The 16,147-nt window shown below is 40.3% G+C and overlaps 1 protein-coding gene across 2 annotated transcripts in view; it reads right to left on the reverse strand.

The window, feature by feature from the left end:
* TRHDE (thyrotropin releasing hormone degrading enzyme) overlaps positions 1–16,147 on the reverse strand; it is a 232,588-nt gene that overhangs the window by 107,809 nt on the left and 108,632 nt on the right. The window contains exon 6 of one of the 2 annotated variants that reach the window (XM_054188179.1): positions 15,783–15,920. The exons of the other annotated variant lie outside the window; for it this stretch is intronic. Coding sequence (XP_054044154.1) covers positions 15,783–15,920 — 138 coding nt within the window. The remainder of the gene's footprint in view (positions 1–15,782; positions 15,921–16,147) is intronic. 2 annotated transcript variants of the gene reach the window in all.

The raw sequence follows: 16,147 nt of genomic DNA on the forward strand, positions 1-16,147 counted from the left end.
AGAAGTACTTTCTATCAATAAATTACCTTCAGGAAACCCAGAAGTCCTACCCTACAGCTTCCAGAACTATATGCTTGTCCTGGTTCTGCCATCTTCCCCACACAGGTGAAGCAAATGCCTTCCTGACTTTTTAAGGGAAGAGAAGTGAGGAGGGAAGGGGAGGGAAAGGAAGGAGAGGGATTCTAAAGAAAAAGGGGAAAACAGAAAACAAGAGAACCTCGAGGAAAAAAACTGTCTTGAGGAGACAGGAGGAGACACAGGAGCAAATGAAGCCCTTGGTGTGGAGGCAAAATAAATGGGAGGAAGAAAAGGGAGGAAACCACTTACTTCACCTTTGTTGCACTTTGAGAGCAGGCAGAACAGAGAACAGGAATACGTTTGTACGAAGAGCAGAAGCAATGAATACATTCCCAGCTCTGGGAGGGAAAGGAAAAAGCAGCAAACGCTGGCCCTCTCACTGGATATGAAGAGAAATATGTCTGCAGGCAGAGGGTTGACAAAGTAACTAGCATAAGGAAGGGGGGCTTACTAAAAAGAGGAGCTTGGAAGATGACCCAAACTAGAGGGTCCCAGGAAGTAAAGAAGGTGTGTACAGTAAGTTCAGTTACAGGAGTAATAGAATACATAGCCTTGGGGTCATCTGAATGGCCCAACGTGCTAGCATTTTCACTGCCTATCCACCTAGCAAGCAGTGAACTAGACAGAGTCCAGAGGCCCTATGCTTCCATACCTTCTGAAAGCTTCTCTGAACTAGACCTAAACCTACAGAAAAATCATAAATCACATCAAATCTTCCCTGCTGCAGAGGAAGCCCTTTGGAACCTGTCAGCATTGTTCCCTGAACAGCCTGACATGCAACCAATCTGCTCCCCACTTCACTCTCAGGGCCACTTCTGCTCTGCCAACATTTGTCCAACCAAGGGATGACATACGGAGCCTTAAGAAGTGAACCTGGCTCTCCTACAGGGCAAAATGGCTATTTATTGATAATTTAAGTGCTCTCCTCCAGGCAGTGGATGACTCAGTACCTTGTCAAGAGGTAAAACACATTGGTTTAACAGGTCTAGTGGAAAGCAATTCTATCTGACTCACCTTGTGTAAAATCCGACTCACCTTAATGCCATTGTACCCCATCTTAATAAAAGTCTACTCAGACAAATACACTAGATATTCAGTCAATTATTAATGGCACTACTTGGCTCTAGTGAAGCTCTGCACATTAGCAGATATCGTTAAGTGCTTTGTAAGACACTGATATCAATATCATGCAAATTAAAGGGAAACCGAGGCACATCATAGGGAAAACATTTGCTGAAGATCACCCAGCATGCTCCTCATACAACCTATGAAACAGCTGAAGCTTCCTCAGCCTCAGCACTGTGACTGCACTGCTACAGGAAAGGAAGGTAGAACATGTCAGTAGAGTAACTGACATCATCTGCCTGGACTTGTGCAAAGTATTTGACACTGTCCGCACAACATCCTTGTCTCCAAATTGGAGAGACATGGATTTGACAGATGGACCACTCAGTACATAAGGAAGTGGCTGGATGGTCGCACTCAAAGAGTTGTCGTCAACGGCTCAATGTCCAAGTGGCAACCAGTGACAAGTAGCATTCCTCAGGGGTCAGTACTGGGACTGGTGCTGTTTAAGATCTCTGTTGGCGACATGGACAGTGGGATCGAGTGCACCCTCAGCAAGTTTGCCGATGACATCACACTCTGTGGAGAAGTCGACATGCTGAAGTGAAGCGATGCCATCCAGAGGGACCTGGACAGTCTTGGGAGGTAGGCCCGTGCAAGCTTCATAAAATTCAACCAGGCCAAGTGCAAGGTCCTGCATGTGGGTCGGGGCAATCCCAAGCACAAATACAGGCTGGGCAGAGAATGCGTTGAGAGCAGCCCTGAGAAGGAGGACTTGGGGGTGTTGGTTGATGAGAAGCTCAACATAAGCCAGCAATGTGCACTCGCAGACCAGAAAGACAACTGTATCCCAGGAGGCATCAAAAGATGCATGGCCAGCAGGTCCAGGGAGGTGATTCTGCCCCTCTACTCTGCTCTCATGAGACCTTACCTGGAGTACTGCGTCCAGCTCTGGGGCCCCCAACATAAGTACGACATGGACCTGTTGGATTGAGTCCAGAGGAGAGCCATGAAAATGATCAGAGGGCTGGAGCACCTCTTCTATGAAGACAGGCTGAGAGAGTTGGGGTTGTTCAGCTTGGAGAAGAGAAGGCTCCAAGGAGACCTTACTGTGGCCTTTCAATACTTAAAGGGGGCCTACAGGAAAGGTGGAGAGGGACTCTTTATCAGGGAGTATAGAGATAGGACGAGGGTAATGGTTTTAAACTAAAAGGGGGTAGATTTAGATTAGATATTAGGAAGAAATTCTTTACTGCGGGGGTGGTGAGGCACTGGAACAGGTTGCCCAGAGCAGCTGTGGAGGCCCCATCCCTGGAGGTGTTCAAGGCCAGACTGGATGGGGCTCTGAGTAACCTGGTCTAGTGGATGGTGTAATTATCCATAGCAGGGGGGCTGGTGCCAGATGATCTTTAAGGTCCCTTCCAACCCGAACCATCCTATGATTCTATGATTCTACAAACATGTCGGCTACTGCATAGAAATTAACTGCATAGGGTAAAATTCTCCCGATCTGTTTTGGAGGTCTACTGTTTGGAGGTCCTTTTCTGCAAAGTAATCTTGGGAAAAGCAGTGCTTATGGTCAATTAGCCAACACTGGCTGAAGTGCTGTAACTTTATGCTCTTTCTTTCCCTAAAGAAACTTGTTTGCACACTCACATCATGATGAAGACCATCCTTCACTAAAATTAGGAGCAAAATTCCTTTATATGTGAGCTGAACTTGTCTTCAAAATCCACAAAATGCAGTCACAGTTAAGGCATTCAGTCTAATTCTCTCCATGCTAACATAAAATAACGTGATTGCAACCTTGATCTCAGATTAAATGAAACTAATTTTTAAAGACCCACTCCTGTATTTTATGATCCTATGGCATCACTTTAGGTCACAATTACTGTAAGTTAATTTAATTCTCTGATTTACTGAATGATCCAATTGTATTATACCTGAATTCTTAAATAAATTGTTTCACTTGCAACTTGCATCCTGTAATCCTTTCTTATACAAAAGAAAGTACCAAATGGAATTTCGTTTAACAGGAAAAAAAAGTCGGTCTTATGTATAAACCCACAAAAATATGATTACTGCATACAACACAGTACTGTTATACAGCCACACAGGAGGAGATACATCTGACTCAATGCAGGTATCTGTTATAGCATGTTTCTCCAATTACTTTAGTTTTTTAGACTTTCTTTCCAGCCAACGGACAGCACCAGTCACTTCTGGGTGCACTTTATCTCATCCTAAAGTAGAACTCCAAACAGATCGGGAGAATTGTACCCTAAAAGCACCCATCTCATGTAATTCACTCCAAAAGTAGCCTTGGGTGACTAGTTTATATGTACATATCTACACGGCAGACATCTAAAATGAGGTGAGAAGAATTCACCTGCATTGTCCAAAAAGGCCGTACAGAGACTGATTCCCCATTCTGTTACAAAAGTTCTGTACTAGTAAGCAGTTCCCAAGGACTTCTGAATTGTGGAGATACAAAACTGGTGTGACACCAGCCTCTTCTATATAGAGTGTTGAATAAAATTTAACAATTTCTCAGTTTATTCTACATTGTCACACTTTCGTATTAGAAAACCAGCAAAGGTTTGTATTAAAGAGAGGGCCCTGAAGACAGGGCAGCGTGCTTGCTAGCTGAAGGTGGATGTTCTGTACCGAGCAGATAGCAAAGAAAAGCACTTGAAATAATGACCTAGTGAAGCAGTTGCAGTGAAGGGAACAATATACAAAATCAGTAAACCAGCACATAGGATTATGCAGAAGCCAGGAGGCAAGGGCAAGGGGCTGCATGTGAAGAGATACAATTGAGCTGGAAGCTCATTCAGCGTTATCCTTTTAAGGACCAAAAATTACGTCGGTATTCTAAAAAGTGCTCATGAGAGAAAAATGTCACCAACATAAAACAGAAACCATGAACTACAGCTGTCTCTTGTGAGGGTGAAATAATATATCATTTTGTAAATGTGCTGGAGTTGAGGAAGGAAAAGAGACCATAAAAGGCTGACCCAGAAAAAGCATCGCTCTTCCGTCCTTTCCCACCAAAACTTGCCATTTTTTTCCTAGAATATCAACTTATTTTTTCTTTTTGGTTCTGCTTTTGTGTGTTTTGTGGTTTTTGTTTCAACTGCAGGATTAAGACTCATCTGACCGAATGCAGATGCCTACATTGTAGCTATCTGATGCTTACTCAGTTGTATAAAGCTGAGCCAGCTGCCTTGACCCCCTTTAAAGGCAATGGAGAGAGAACCAAGCACTTCAGCTCGTCCTGATTCATCTCATCCAAAGACACGCATCTAAAATAGGTCAGATGAAGTATCTTCACCGATGATACAGGGAGGTTAGAGGATTAGCCAATTGCAGGAGTCTCCACAGTGTGAACATCCCAAGTGAGATGACATGAATCCCTCTGAAGATATTTTATCCTGCAATTTACAGAGTAACCTTAAACTTGTGCAAGCGTAAACAGTGCAAAAACACCTCCCTGGGTTTGCAAAGTCTGAGACAGCATCTTGCAGGCTCGTCTATCCATTTATCTCACGTAACAGCAAATATCAGTAACAATAATTACACAGACCTCAATATATCTCTTCTTCACTGAATGTGCACCTTGCCATCCTTGTTTAGGAATGAAGGCTGTTGATTTTGATTTAGTTCAGAACGATCCCTTTTGTGACACAAAAATTAAAATCAGGAAGTATCCTGGTATGAAAAACACCACTGTGGTATTCAAGGTGTAAGCAGGGAGTGAGCTGCTGAGGAGAGGAACACTGGACTACCAACAAAAATTGCATAACTGAACTTCTAAAAAAAAAAAATCATTTGTCAATTTTCCACGACATCTCCACCCATCCATTTTGCTTCTTCTCTTCTCATTTAACAAAAAAAAACCCAAAACACAAAACCAACATTGAATACAGGTGATTAACACTCTTCTATTGTGCAGCAGTCAGTTCAAAGTCAGTCTTGATTAACATGTAATAGCACCGCTTGTTTTTCGAATAAAATGGGACACAGATAGGAGGCCTACAGTTGTTTATGCTGGTATCCCTGCAATTAAAGATTAGGGTTGCTTTCTCTCTAGCTACGTTAAATGTGAGTTAGTTCTATCTTCTACCTAAATTACACTAGATTTGATTCATAGTATTGGTAGAACTATTATTATCAATAATAACTTCTTATAATCATCTCAATTGATTAAAACAAGACTCAGACCACATATAGGCATTCACAAAAGTACCGTTCTTTCATAAAGAGCTCCTGATTTAAGATGAGAATCAATATATGAAGCTTGATGGCTACTAATAGACACCTGATATATACTAGTATTCTTTTTTTTTAATGAATCACTCACATCACACACACATTAAATAGTTCCCTCCTTAAACTACTGACCCTGAGGTACAGGCAAAGTGCCTTGTCAAAGATTTTTTTTAAACCCAGTGTCTACTGACTCCACTCAAGAACTCCAGCTGGTTAGTGAGACAGAATCTCCCTTTGCAACAGTTATGTCCAGGGAAAACCAACACATTTATCCATGTGCTCAGTCATCTTACTCTTTATATCCTATAGAGTCACCAGCTCGACAGAGAAGGAAATCAAACTCATCATCCTATAGCCCACAGAACTTCCCCTGGTGCCCTTTCTGTACATTACGCCAGCAATTCCCTGGCACAGTGGCCATTTTTAAGGATGGTCTACGTCTCATTGCCAGAAATTCTGCAGCTCCACATCTGATTACCTTCAGAAGGTGCAGGTGGATGCCACGCAGCTCTGCAGACTTCCTAACAAATAATTCAGCTCTTCTAGTTAATGTGTTTCCCATATACCTACCTCAAATTGATAGATCCTGCAACCTATCTGTTACAAAGAATAAACTGTGCATGGGAATCAACACATTCTTCAGCAGGAAAGTCAAATACAAAGAATTCATTGCACTTCTCTGCTATATTCTTAAAAATCTGCACCCCCCTTTTACGCCTTGGCCATGATGTGGCCCCTCACACAGTAAATCAGTCATACCTGCTGCATACACTCAAGTCAATTCTACCTTAGCAGAATCACTTAAGATCACACAAAAACTTTCAGATTTTGACTAATATGTTTTGAATAATGGCTGAAATGTATCTTCATGAAATGTGCCGGAGAAAGATTTTGTAGAAATGCAAATGTAATAAAAGCAGCATACAGGATGCTTTTTTTTCTCAAAAATGTTTAACATATTTTTACGGTAGTCTGTCAAATAGAAGCCTAAGGGTATTCACAATCAAATGGGTTCTTAAGTAAATGAGTATAATTTCATTTCAGTTCAAAGTTTCTGAATTCATTATTCTTTATTTCTCAAAATCTTAGATAATTCTGTGATTCTAAGTTCATTTCAAATATTAGAAAAACATGTTACCAAGTACTCACACTAAGAATGCACATTTGCACATTATTTTGTAATGTGAACACTAGCCAAAAACTAATATCCAAGTCACGTTTTCCAAAACAATCATTCTTTGTTGGTACTAAGCAACCACAGCTGGATGCCCCATGAAATTTAGCTTATTGGGAAAAACACAGCATGAATTAAAGTGAAAGAACAATGTACATCAAACACATAGCAAAAATATGACATTTAAAAAAGAACTCTTACATAAAATCAAAAAAACCAAAATGGAATCTGTTAAATCCTAGAGAAATTTAACACAAAAAAATATGTTTTGACTAAGTCACATCTGCAGAATTTGCTCAAATGTACATACAGAATAGTGCATATATGCGTAAATGAATTATTTAAAAACTTGGTCAACTGAGCTGCTGTGTTACACTACGTGGAGTGCACTGAATTAACTGAATTGTTACCCTCAGCACATTAAAGAAGAGGACCAAGAGATGGGAGAAGTCTGGCTGCAACGTCTGTTGAGCGACTGCTGTGACCTTAAGCAAATCAATGGGCATCCCGTAGTCCCCCTGTAAGAACTGAAAACTGAGCAACCACTTTCAAATCCAGGCGCTGCATTTAAACTGTGATTCCTTAAGCAAACATATTCACCATACACTCTTGCTTTTATCCTTTTTCCCCAAGAGGAGAAGTCCAACTCCTCAGCTCCCACTCAGACGGTCATGCTGAAATGTATTTTGCCTTTGTCATCCGAACCATCTTTCATGGTACGTGGCTTTACCCTGATGGTCGTGGAACAGGAGTGTTCTGTTCATGCCATCAGCTACAACACGGTACCGTGGCAGACTCCTGAGAGACCTCTGCTAAAGTCCTTCTATCGAGCTGGTAGAGCAGAGATAATTGCAAAGTCTTCTCTGGAATTCTTCAGCTGCCTTTATCCAAAATATCTCATCCCTGGGAACTGCAGAAGTACTCGCTGACAAATTCTTTTCAGGGAATTAATTAGACTGTATCATGAGTCACCAGCACTAAATCCCTCATTCATTTTCAGAAACTGAGCACTGTAATACACCAGCTTGGCTATTTTCTGTATTCTCCAACGGCACTTCCAAATACTACAAGAAAAATGAAGCTTAATGCATGTGAATTTGATGAGTGTGAATGCTTCCTTATTTGATTAGGATAACAGAATGTATTTGTTAAAACGCATAAACATGTGCCTATGATTGTCTCCCTGTGGCACAAATATAAAATGTTCAAATGAATTCCTAGAGGCTTTCCCTTTGGAAAACGCACGTAAAAGCCATGAGAAAAAGTAAGGAAGGAGATAGGCATATGCAGACTACACAGCATACTAGTACAAAATGTGACAATATGAGCCTAATCATTCCTGAAGTTCTTAGACCAGGCCATCATTTAGCGGCACACAGAAGTACCTCAAACACATAAGCAACCCGACTTAAATTCCACAGCTCACACACAATAAAACTAAGCACGTACTTGGCTGAATTTGGGTCTCACTGGTTTCCCTGCACTTCATAATAAATTGTTAAAAAGGGACTACGTTCATTAAAAGCAGTCAAAAAACCCTATCCCTACTTGATTTTAACAATACAGACTAGAAAAAAAAAATCAGTCATTTAATTTATTTTCTTTACTTTTTAAAGTAATGCAGAATTTACAGCTGATATTTGCTCACCAAGCAGTGCACACCCACAAGTTAACGTGTGGTGATACTCAGCAATAAAACCAGGATATATTTTAATAAAAAAAATTAAACTTACACTATTTCTAAAACTTTACTTACAGTGTGGTATGTTTAAAATCAGCAAATATACCTATAAACCTGTAATGTACTGTGCTAAATCATCAAAAATGCATAAAGGCATCTTATGTTGTTTTTATAGGTTTTAAGGCCATTTATCTGATGCCAAAACATCACTGAAAGAGCAACATTATATTCAAGGAGAGCTTTTCACTGGGAAATCATAATCATTTTCCATTCTGACAAACACAGCTGTTCTAGGGCTGGATAATACCAAAATGGTCAGATGGTAAGATGAGCTTTGGTGAAAAGTTTGTCTTAGACATAAATTCTGTTGCAAATTTTAGGAACATGACACAATGAACAAAATTCAGGGGTAAATGACCATAACTAATCATGTTCTTCAGGTGGATATTGTCACATCATTTTCCTTGAATAATAAAACATATCAGTGGCCTAGACAAACTGCTATCAGGACACCATTGACAACAGTAGTTTCATTTAGTCTTGCCACCAAAATCTCTCTTACATGTTCTGACAGCACTGACAAGGACAAAAGCACATTATACTTTTTTATTAACTGCTTGTATAAGGAAATCTTCAAGGATGGACAAACACAAGAGACTGACGACATTATTTACATAGATGGGCCATCATGAGAATTCAAGTAGCAAATAAACCAGCACATCTTAAATCCACTGTATTACAAATCTCTTGCAACAATAAAACTGGCTCCACAAACACATATTTTCCATTAGAAGTAACAGACAAAGATTTTCCCTTTTATGATGAATACTTACAGAAGTGTTTAAATGGTCACAGTTACTTGACTTTAAAGAGGAAATGCATCACCGTTCCACCAACCAGCTCCAAAGAGAGTCAAAAAGCAAACTAAGTAAAATAAAACCCTGTATTTGTGATGTTTCTCCATTGATGACTACCTTGGGGATCAGTATGATCTGATAGCTATCTATTAATCCAGCCAATGTGTTTTGTAGTGATATGGTATAGCACTGGGGTTTTTTTAACTAGAGTATTATGCCATAATAAACCAAAGATTTTACAAGTCTATGTCTCAACATAATTTATCTTCACCGACCACACATTTAATCTCATCAAAGATTGAAATCAGGTCTGTTTGACCAGGTTTGTTTCCATGAAGCATGAAAATTAATATTCTTTTTTTTTTTAGTTCACTAAATACCGCGTAAGGATCTCAGTCCTTTTGCCTAAGACTGATTTGCTATTAGCTATAACTAAACGTGCCATTCTACTTTCTCTCTTTTAATACCTCTTTTAAGCTTCAGAAATTATCTAGTACTTAAACATACCTTTAAAAAACAACAACAACAAAACAGCATGGCAGAGGTTGTTCCAGAAAGCTCCCACCTGAATAGAGGTCCTGCAGGATCATATTTTGATCAAAATATTGATCATATTTTTACGTCAAGCTTTTTTCCTTTTGCTCTATTTCATTACCTCCAGTTTACTCTCTAATTCTTACAACTTGTTCCAAGTTACTTTAACACCTGAAATCATTCCTCTTGTTTTACTGATCTGAACTAGGTTGTGTGTCAGCAAAAGTCATCCCTTGCCTTTACTCAGACATCATTTTTCGGACTCCTCCGGGGAATAAACAGAAACTAGCTGTAAAGGCTTACAAAGGTACTTTCTACTTTGCCCTCTGCTGAAAACGACTGTCACAAAGTAGAGCCAGAGAAGCAGAAAAGGCAAGTGCATTTCAGGAACTCTGGTGCACAGGCTGGTACCTCCGCGCACACTCATCTTTATCAATACTCTGTTTTAAGGCATGGAAACATCTGAGACACAGATGCACTATTCTGTTCCTTCTAGCCCCTGTCAGGGAAAGGCGTATGAGAAATGATGGCAGGGCGCAGTGTTCTTGAGCCACTGTTGCCACTTCTGCTTTGACCGCCTCCTCCAGCCCTTGGGAGCTGCTGCTTGCTGCTGCGGCCTTTCGACAGGGAACAGGCAGAAGACAGTCTTCTACCACAACGAGTTCCATCTTCCCAATTGCTGTACCTTGACTGAGCAATCTAGTCTAACAAGCTCTTCTTTAAAATAAAATGCGTTTATTAACATTTTGTGCTCCATTTTTATTATTTCCAGTCAAACCCATATACAGTTCTCCCCAGTGTGGGGAGTGTAACAGTCCTGAAGCGCTGTAGGTGTGTAGCTGTTTATATACCACATGCAGTGGCTTCTACGTTTCTTCTTCAGAAAATACTATCTTAACATACACTAAACAGTGTAAAAGGTTAATGACAGCTTGTGTTGAGTCAGGAAGGTGCTCAGATGCCTTAAGAGAGGTATTTTAAGTATCTTGAAGCACCTGCCCAGTTTTACGCACTAGCATCCACCAGCTGGAACGGGACAGCCTGCATACTTTAAGTCAAGCGCTGTTGGGGCTGCTCTGAACTTGAACCTAAAGGTTTCACTGCCTCTGAGTTTCGATGGCTTTCATACTGGAAGCAGTAACGACCTACCACCTTTTTATCTAAACAGAAAGAAATTATTTCCATTACAAGATACTTCCTCTGGTACAATGCATTATGAGCAAATGGCTCCTGAAAGCACCTGCTGCAATCTGGGCATTGACCTGCTGCACTCGCCAAGTCATGGAACAGAAACCAGCACCACACAAACGCGCGCCCAGGACTTAATGGCATTCACAGATGACTTCACAGCTAAATTAGTCAGGGAGAACAAAAAGCTCTCCCTTTACACTGCGGTAAAGGAATGGGTTGCAAAGCCACCTGGATTGTATTGTTAAGACTTTTAACTAGCTGGATGCCATCTTATGCTACTGATTTAGTTATGTGAATAATAAAAATAAAACCTGTTTTACTGTATTTTACAATTTATAAGTACGTATGTAGTATTTCTTTCACTGTTAATGAGCTGCTCTCACTTTTCTGTGGTCGTTTCATAGATGCCCATTGTCACAATTTCATTACACTCATAAACTGAGTAGATTTCACTCTGATACTAATCCTGGTTTTACAGGGCAGAATAGATGTTTTGGATTGGGTTTTGTTGTTGTTTTGTTCTGTTTTCTTATTACAGTGCCAGTATCCTTCCCAGTAGCCAAAGAACAGAAGTAAAAAGCACAAAGTTTTTAGAGAGCCTTTCCAGTCACTGCAGTTAGCCCTCCTGTTCTTCCACGTTCTTGCAGAACATGTTATGCTGTAAAATTTCAAAGAGAATTACACTCAAAAGTATGAGCAAGACATTCCTTTCCATGTCTTAAATTCTTCTTTGCCAGAACCGTTACTGCAACATACAGGGAAGCTGAGCATTTTGATTTGTGCAAATTTTTAGTTCAACAGATTTCCTATTGCAGAACATCATTGCCTTTGAGGGGAGGCAGGGAGCACGGTCCCCCTTTATTACTATTAGAGATGTATCTTCCTTCCATCACTCAGACACAGAAAGCAGGAAAAGGCATTTTTAAAGAAGCCGCACAGAGTTAAGAAGGAAAAGGAAATTCTACATGCAACAGTTTAGGAAATAATGAACTGTTTGCATCACAAAGCCAGGATCAGTAACTGATCCCACTCCTGAGGTTAATTGTGCTTACAGGGAGGGAAAAAAAAGGAATATTCTTCCTTATTCCAGTCATCCTCTTCCTTGTTTTGATTACTGTTTGTCACTTGGCAAGACATATTCCACTGGGGGTACTTTTATAGTTACACTCCGTCATACCGGTCTTGCCTGCTCTGATTGCTGCCACAGTCTTCAACCAGCACACTTCAAAGCATGCAGCAGGCTGATGGAAACGACTTCAGATATTATCTGGCTCTCTACAGTGTCCTTGGTGCCCTTTCATCCCTTCTCTTATCTGGCTGTGACTACTCATCTAGGGCTATGACTCCTTTAGGTCTGTCTGGGATCTCTCTCCCTCACGCTGTTCTGGGTCTGGCTGCTCCTTTTGAGATGCAGCTGTCTTGTTTCTCCATTTTATTACAGCCGGCTTTTCCTTGCTGATTGTTGCTTCTTATGCTATTCTTGCTGCACTCTCTCCTCCTCTGTTGATGCAGCTCTCCAGGGCTATGATTCCTGCTGTCAGTTATTTCTGGTGTGGAAAGGCTGTCACGCATTTTGCTTTGATTTAACAATTCTCAGATCCACTCTTGTGTTCAACAGGCTATATTTCCTACCGCCTTGGGATATAACCACTTTTCCCGTCATCGTGGGAGGACACTATCTCACTTCCAGCTGCACTAGGAAGACATATCTGCTCTCTGATGTAACTGGAGAGCCTTGAATCATCTACCAGTACTGTTTATTAATGAACTATCACGACTTCTCAATTTTCTCTACATATTTGTGGCCCTAGTGGAGGATGACATGCTTCTATCTGAAGAATGACTAGTATGATGCTTTTGAAAAAGGCAAAACATTACCCTCAACAGCTTAAGTGGAAAAACATTGTGTGCAGGAGGGCTGTGATGCCTGTTTCGCTCTGCTTGTGGGATTACCTGAATACCACTCTTCAGGGGTTTATGTCAAGAGATTTCTTAACGTGTGCAATCACTAAGGACAAGAAAGTGGAAATGAAAAATATATTCAGCTCCGAGGCATTTAAATAGCACGGTTTCAATGGTCATCTCTGAAGTGTACAGAAAGAGAAAGAGGCATATCTTTAAAATCACAGCTAAGTGTCTATCAGGGATGGGCACTTCAGTGGTGTCTAATTGATGCCATATTGATGACAGCAAAGACAGGGAAATGACAATGACATTCTATGACTGCCATTTCACTGAGCAAAAATTAAATGGGAGAAAATTTCATCATTTCAGTACCGTGCAGAAAATCATGAAGAGAAAAAAAGAGATCACATGGACAGTCCAAGGTCCCACGGAGCAGAAGGTATTACAAGGGAAGGAAAAAAAACATCCATTCCAAAATGCAGGGAAAAGATACTGCATGTAGTGCTAAACTATTTAAAAATGAACATTTTATTTAAGACAGTAGAAATGCCCTCACTGATGTTCCTGATCCAAAGTTTACTAGAGTCAACACAAAAAATTCCCCAGAACTTAATACTTGACAGCAATTTAAGAAATAGTCAGTAAACAACCAAAAAGCCATCCCAGAAACACCAGCAACAATATCCCTCCAGGAGGGCTCACTGTGTAAGGAGGGCTTTGAGGCACCTGAAAATATTTGAGCACACACCTGTCCAGGTAAAAGCCTTCAGTATAATTTTACAGTTTGGATTTTATTGATGTCCCATTCACCGCAGTACTTATATTGGAGACACTGGAGAGCTAGAAGAACAGGCAAATGTTCTAGCTATCTAATAAATGAGCTTGTTTCCCTAGTTGATTTTAAGTGCAAGCTATGTATGCACGCATACAAGGTTACATAGGAATGAAACTGTAAGATCTACGACATGTTAAATTTGCTCTAATTTATCGTCAGAAGGAAACAGTGTCACATGCCTGGAGGAAGATACAGAAACAGTGAAAAGAGCAGCTACGAAGTCAGTCTTCCTATTAGATATTGCTTGCATCTAAAACCAAAGGACGCATGGTCACACAGAATAGCAGACAGACAAATTGCAAAAATTTCATGGGTGAAAGAGTGGGTCTTTTAATCTCCTCACCTACGAAAGTCTGTAAGTAAATCCTTCCATTGCCATCCCTCAAGGTGGTTTGCTAGATCTGGTAACTGGGTTCAAAATTTACAGGATCAGGCCCTGATATGCACACATTCAGTGTCATCTAGGGTTTGGGAGAGTTGGCCACCAGAGAAACTGAGTGGAGAGGTTGCCATACCCACTGGGCATGGCCACTGTTACACTAAAAAAGGAACCTTTAAAAGGACAGATACAAAATAGAGATTGTATTCTAATTCACACAGGAAAGAGAGTGATACTATTAGCCTGCATAAAATAGCTAACAGTATACAGATATGTCCTACTGTTCTATTTATCATTCCAATGTAAACAAAAATTACTTAATGTTTGCAAAGTGTTCATAAGATGAAAAGATAAGTGTCAAGTATTACAGCTTACTGTGTGATATTCCCATTATCATATTAATTAGAAAAAATAATTAGCTTGAAATATGAAGATACTTATGTGAGATAAACGTCTGAACCTACTGAGGTTCAGCTATCACCAGTAAACATATGACTGAAACACTGAAACAATAAGAATACTTCAGTAAGCTAAAAGCTGCTGGCTATTATAGCCTAATTGACCCAGAGTAATGTTTTCCAAACCAGCTAAGGGCTTTTTGAAAGTGTTACTTGGGCTCTTGAGCAACTCCAGCATTTTAAAATATTTTCTGAAGTATTTTGTGTTTGCATACTACATCCTATACCTATTACATGGGCAGATATACACACACACTCTCATTTGCCCCTCCTTAAAGGCATAAGAACCTTTCACAGAAGAGGATCAAGCTGAAGTTACTGCTGACTGGGAATAGCTGACGAGTCCAAGAGAGGATACACCTCTTTCTGAGCCCAGAACGAGCACTGGATAAACTGGAGGCTTAATAGGCAAGTCAGTGCTATGCTGCTGCTGTCTTGTTGCAGCCTGATGTTGGGGAGCTAATGATGCAGAAGAAACGATTATCAAATGCAAAGGTGACAGTCAAAAGACTCTTATTACTCAATCACCAGCAGAGAGATCCAGTGCAGCCTTCATAGCGGAAGGCTGCAGGCAGCAGCCTCCGCGTCACACATCAAGTGCGTTTGGTCATGAAATTAAGGCACAGTATTAAATGTCACACCATGTGGGAGAGAAGCGTCATGTGGCATGATGGTAACCACCAGCTTTTGGGCATATGCTAACAGCAAGCCCAGTCATACGATGGAGAAAGTGGAATTGTGCCACCCTCTTACTCCTGCACAGAAGCTGTTCAGTTCCAAGGCTGACCAAAAGGCTTTCTATCATTCAAACACAATATGAAATTGCCTGAATTTAATATATATTCCTTCACAAAACCACAAGGCAGTTCCTCCACTCTCACTGTTCAGCAGTGACTTCCGAGTTTTCACTAGCTGAAACAAAAATTCACATGCATAGAAAAAAACAGAAAAAAATTACATTTAACTTTAGTACTTGACAAGTTTTCTGAAGAGTTTTAATAGGACAAAGACTACACACATCCTTCTCCTTTTTAAAGCATCTAACACAATTCAGACAGTGACACAAAATAAACAGTAAAAAAAAAAAAACTAAACTAAATCTTCTTGCTGAATTCTGACGGCCTCCCAAGTTTATTTATAACATTTAATAACACTGGACGTGTTGAATGTAATTGGCAAAAATCACTGCAGTATATTCCAAATATATTCCACACAAATTAGAGATTCCCAACTAGCAATCACTATCACTGTGGTGTACGTATTTTTACAATGGTATCTGTTTTACAGATGGAACACGAACTTGTAATAGCTACTGACATACCTATATATATAGATAGGTTTAATTAGTCTCACCTTTTTATAGGCGATCCAGTCAAACACCCTGTCAATGTCCGTGGCTTGCTGCACCTCCTGGGATACTGGATGTGAACTGGCCAAACCATCCAGCAACATCACTTCATGCAGGACATCTGTCAGAAATCTCTGCTTTTCCTGAAATACAGCATATGCAGTAATATCGGAGACAAATACACATTTACAACAATACAGAAAAGATGCACAGTTATCAAAGGCAGCCTCTATATGACAGTTGACTAAAATCAGACCTTCTGATCTGAAAGTAAGCCACCACAACCTCCTACAATCTTGAACAGGTATACGGAATAGAAAGGAACTAATTCTAGCATCAGGGATCCCTCTGACTTGAGATCTGTTGCTGC

This window comes from Rissa tridactyla, chromosome 1 (assembly GCF_028500815.1).
Source record: "Rissa tridactyla isolate bRisTri1 chromosome 1, bRisTri1.patW.cur.20221130, whole genome shotgun sequence".
NCBI lineage: Eukaryota > Metazoa > Chordata > Aves > Charadriiformes > Laridae > Rissa > Rissa tridactyla.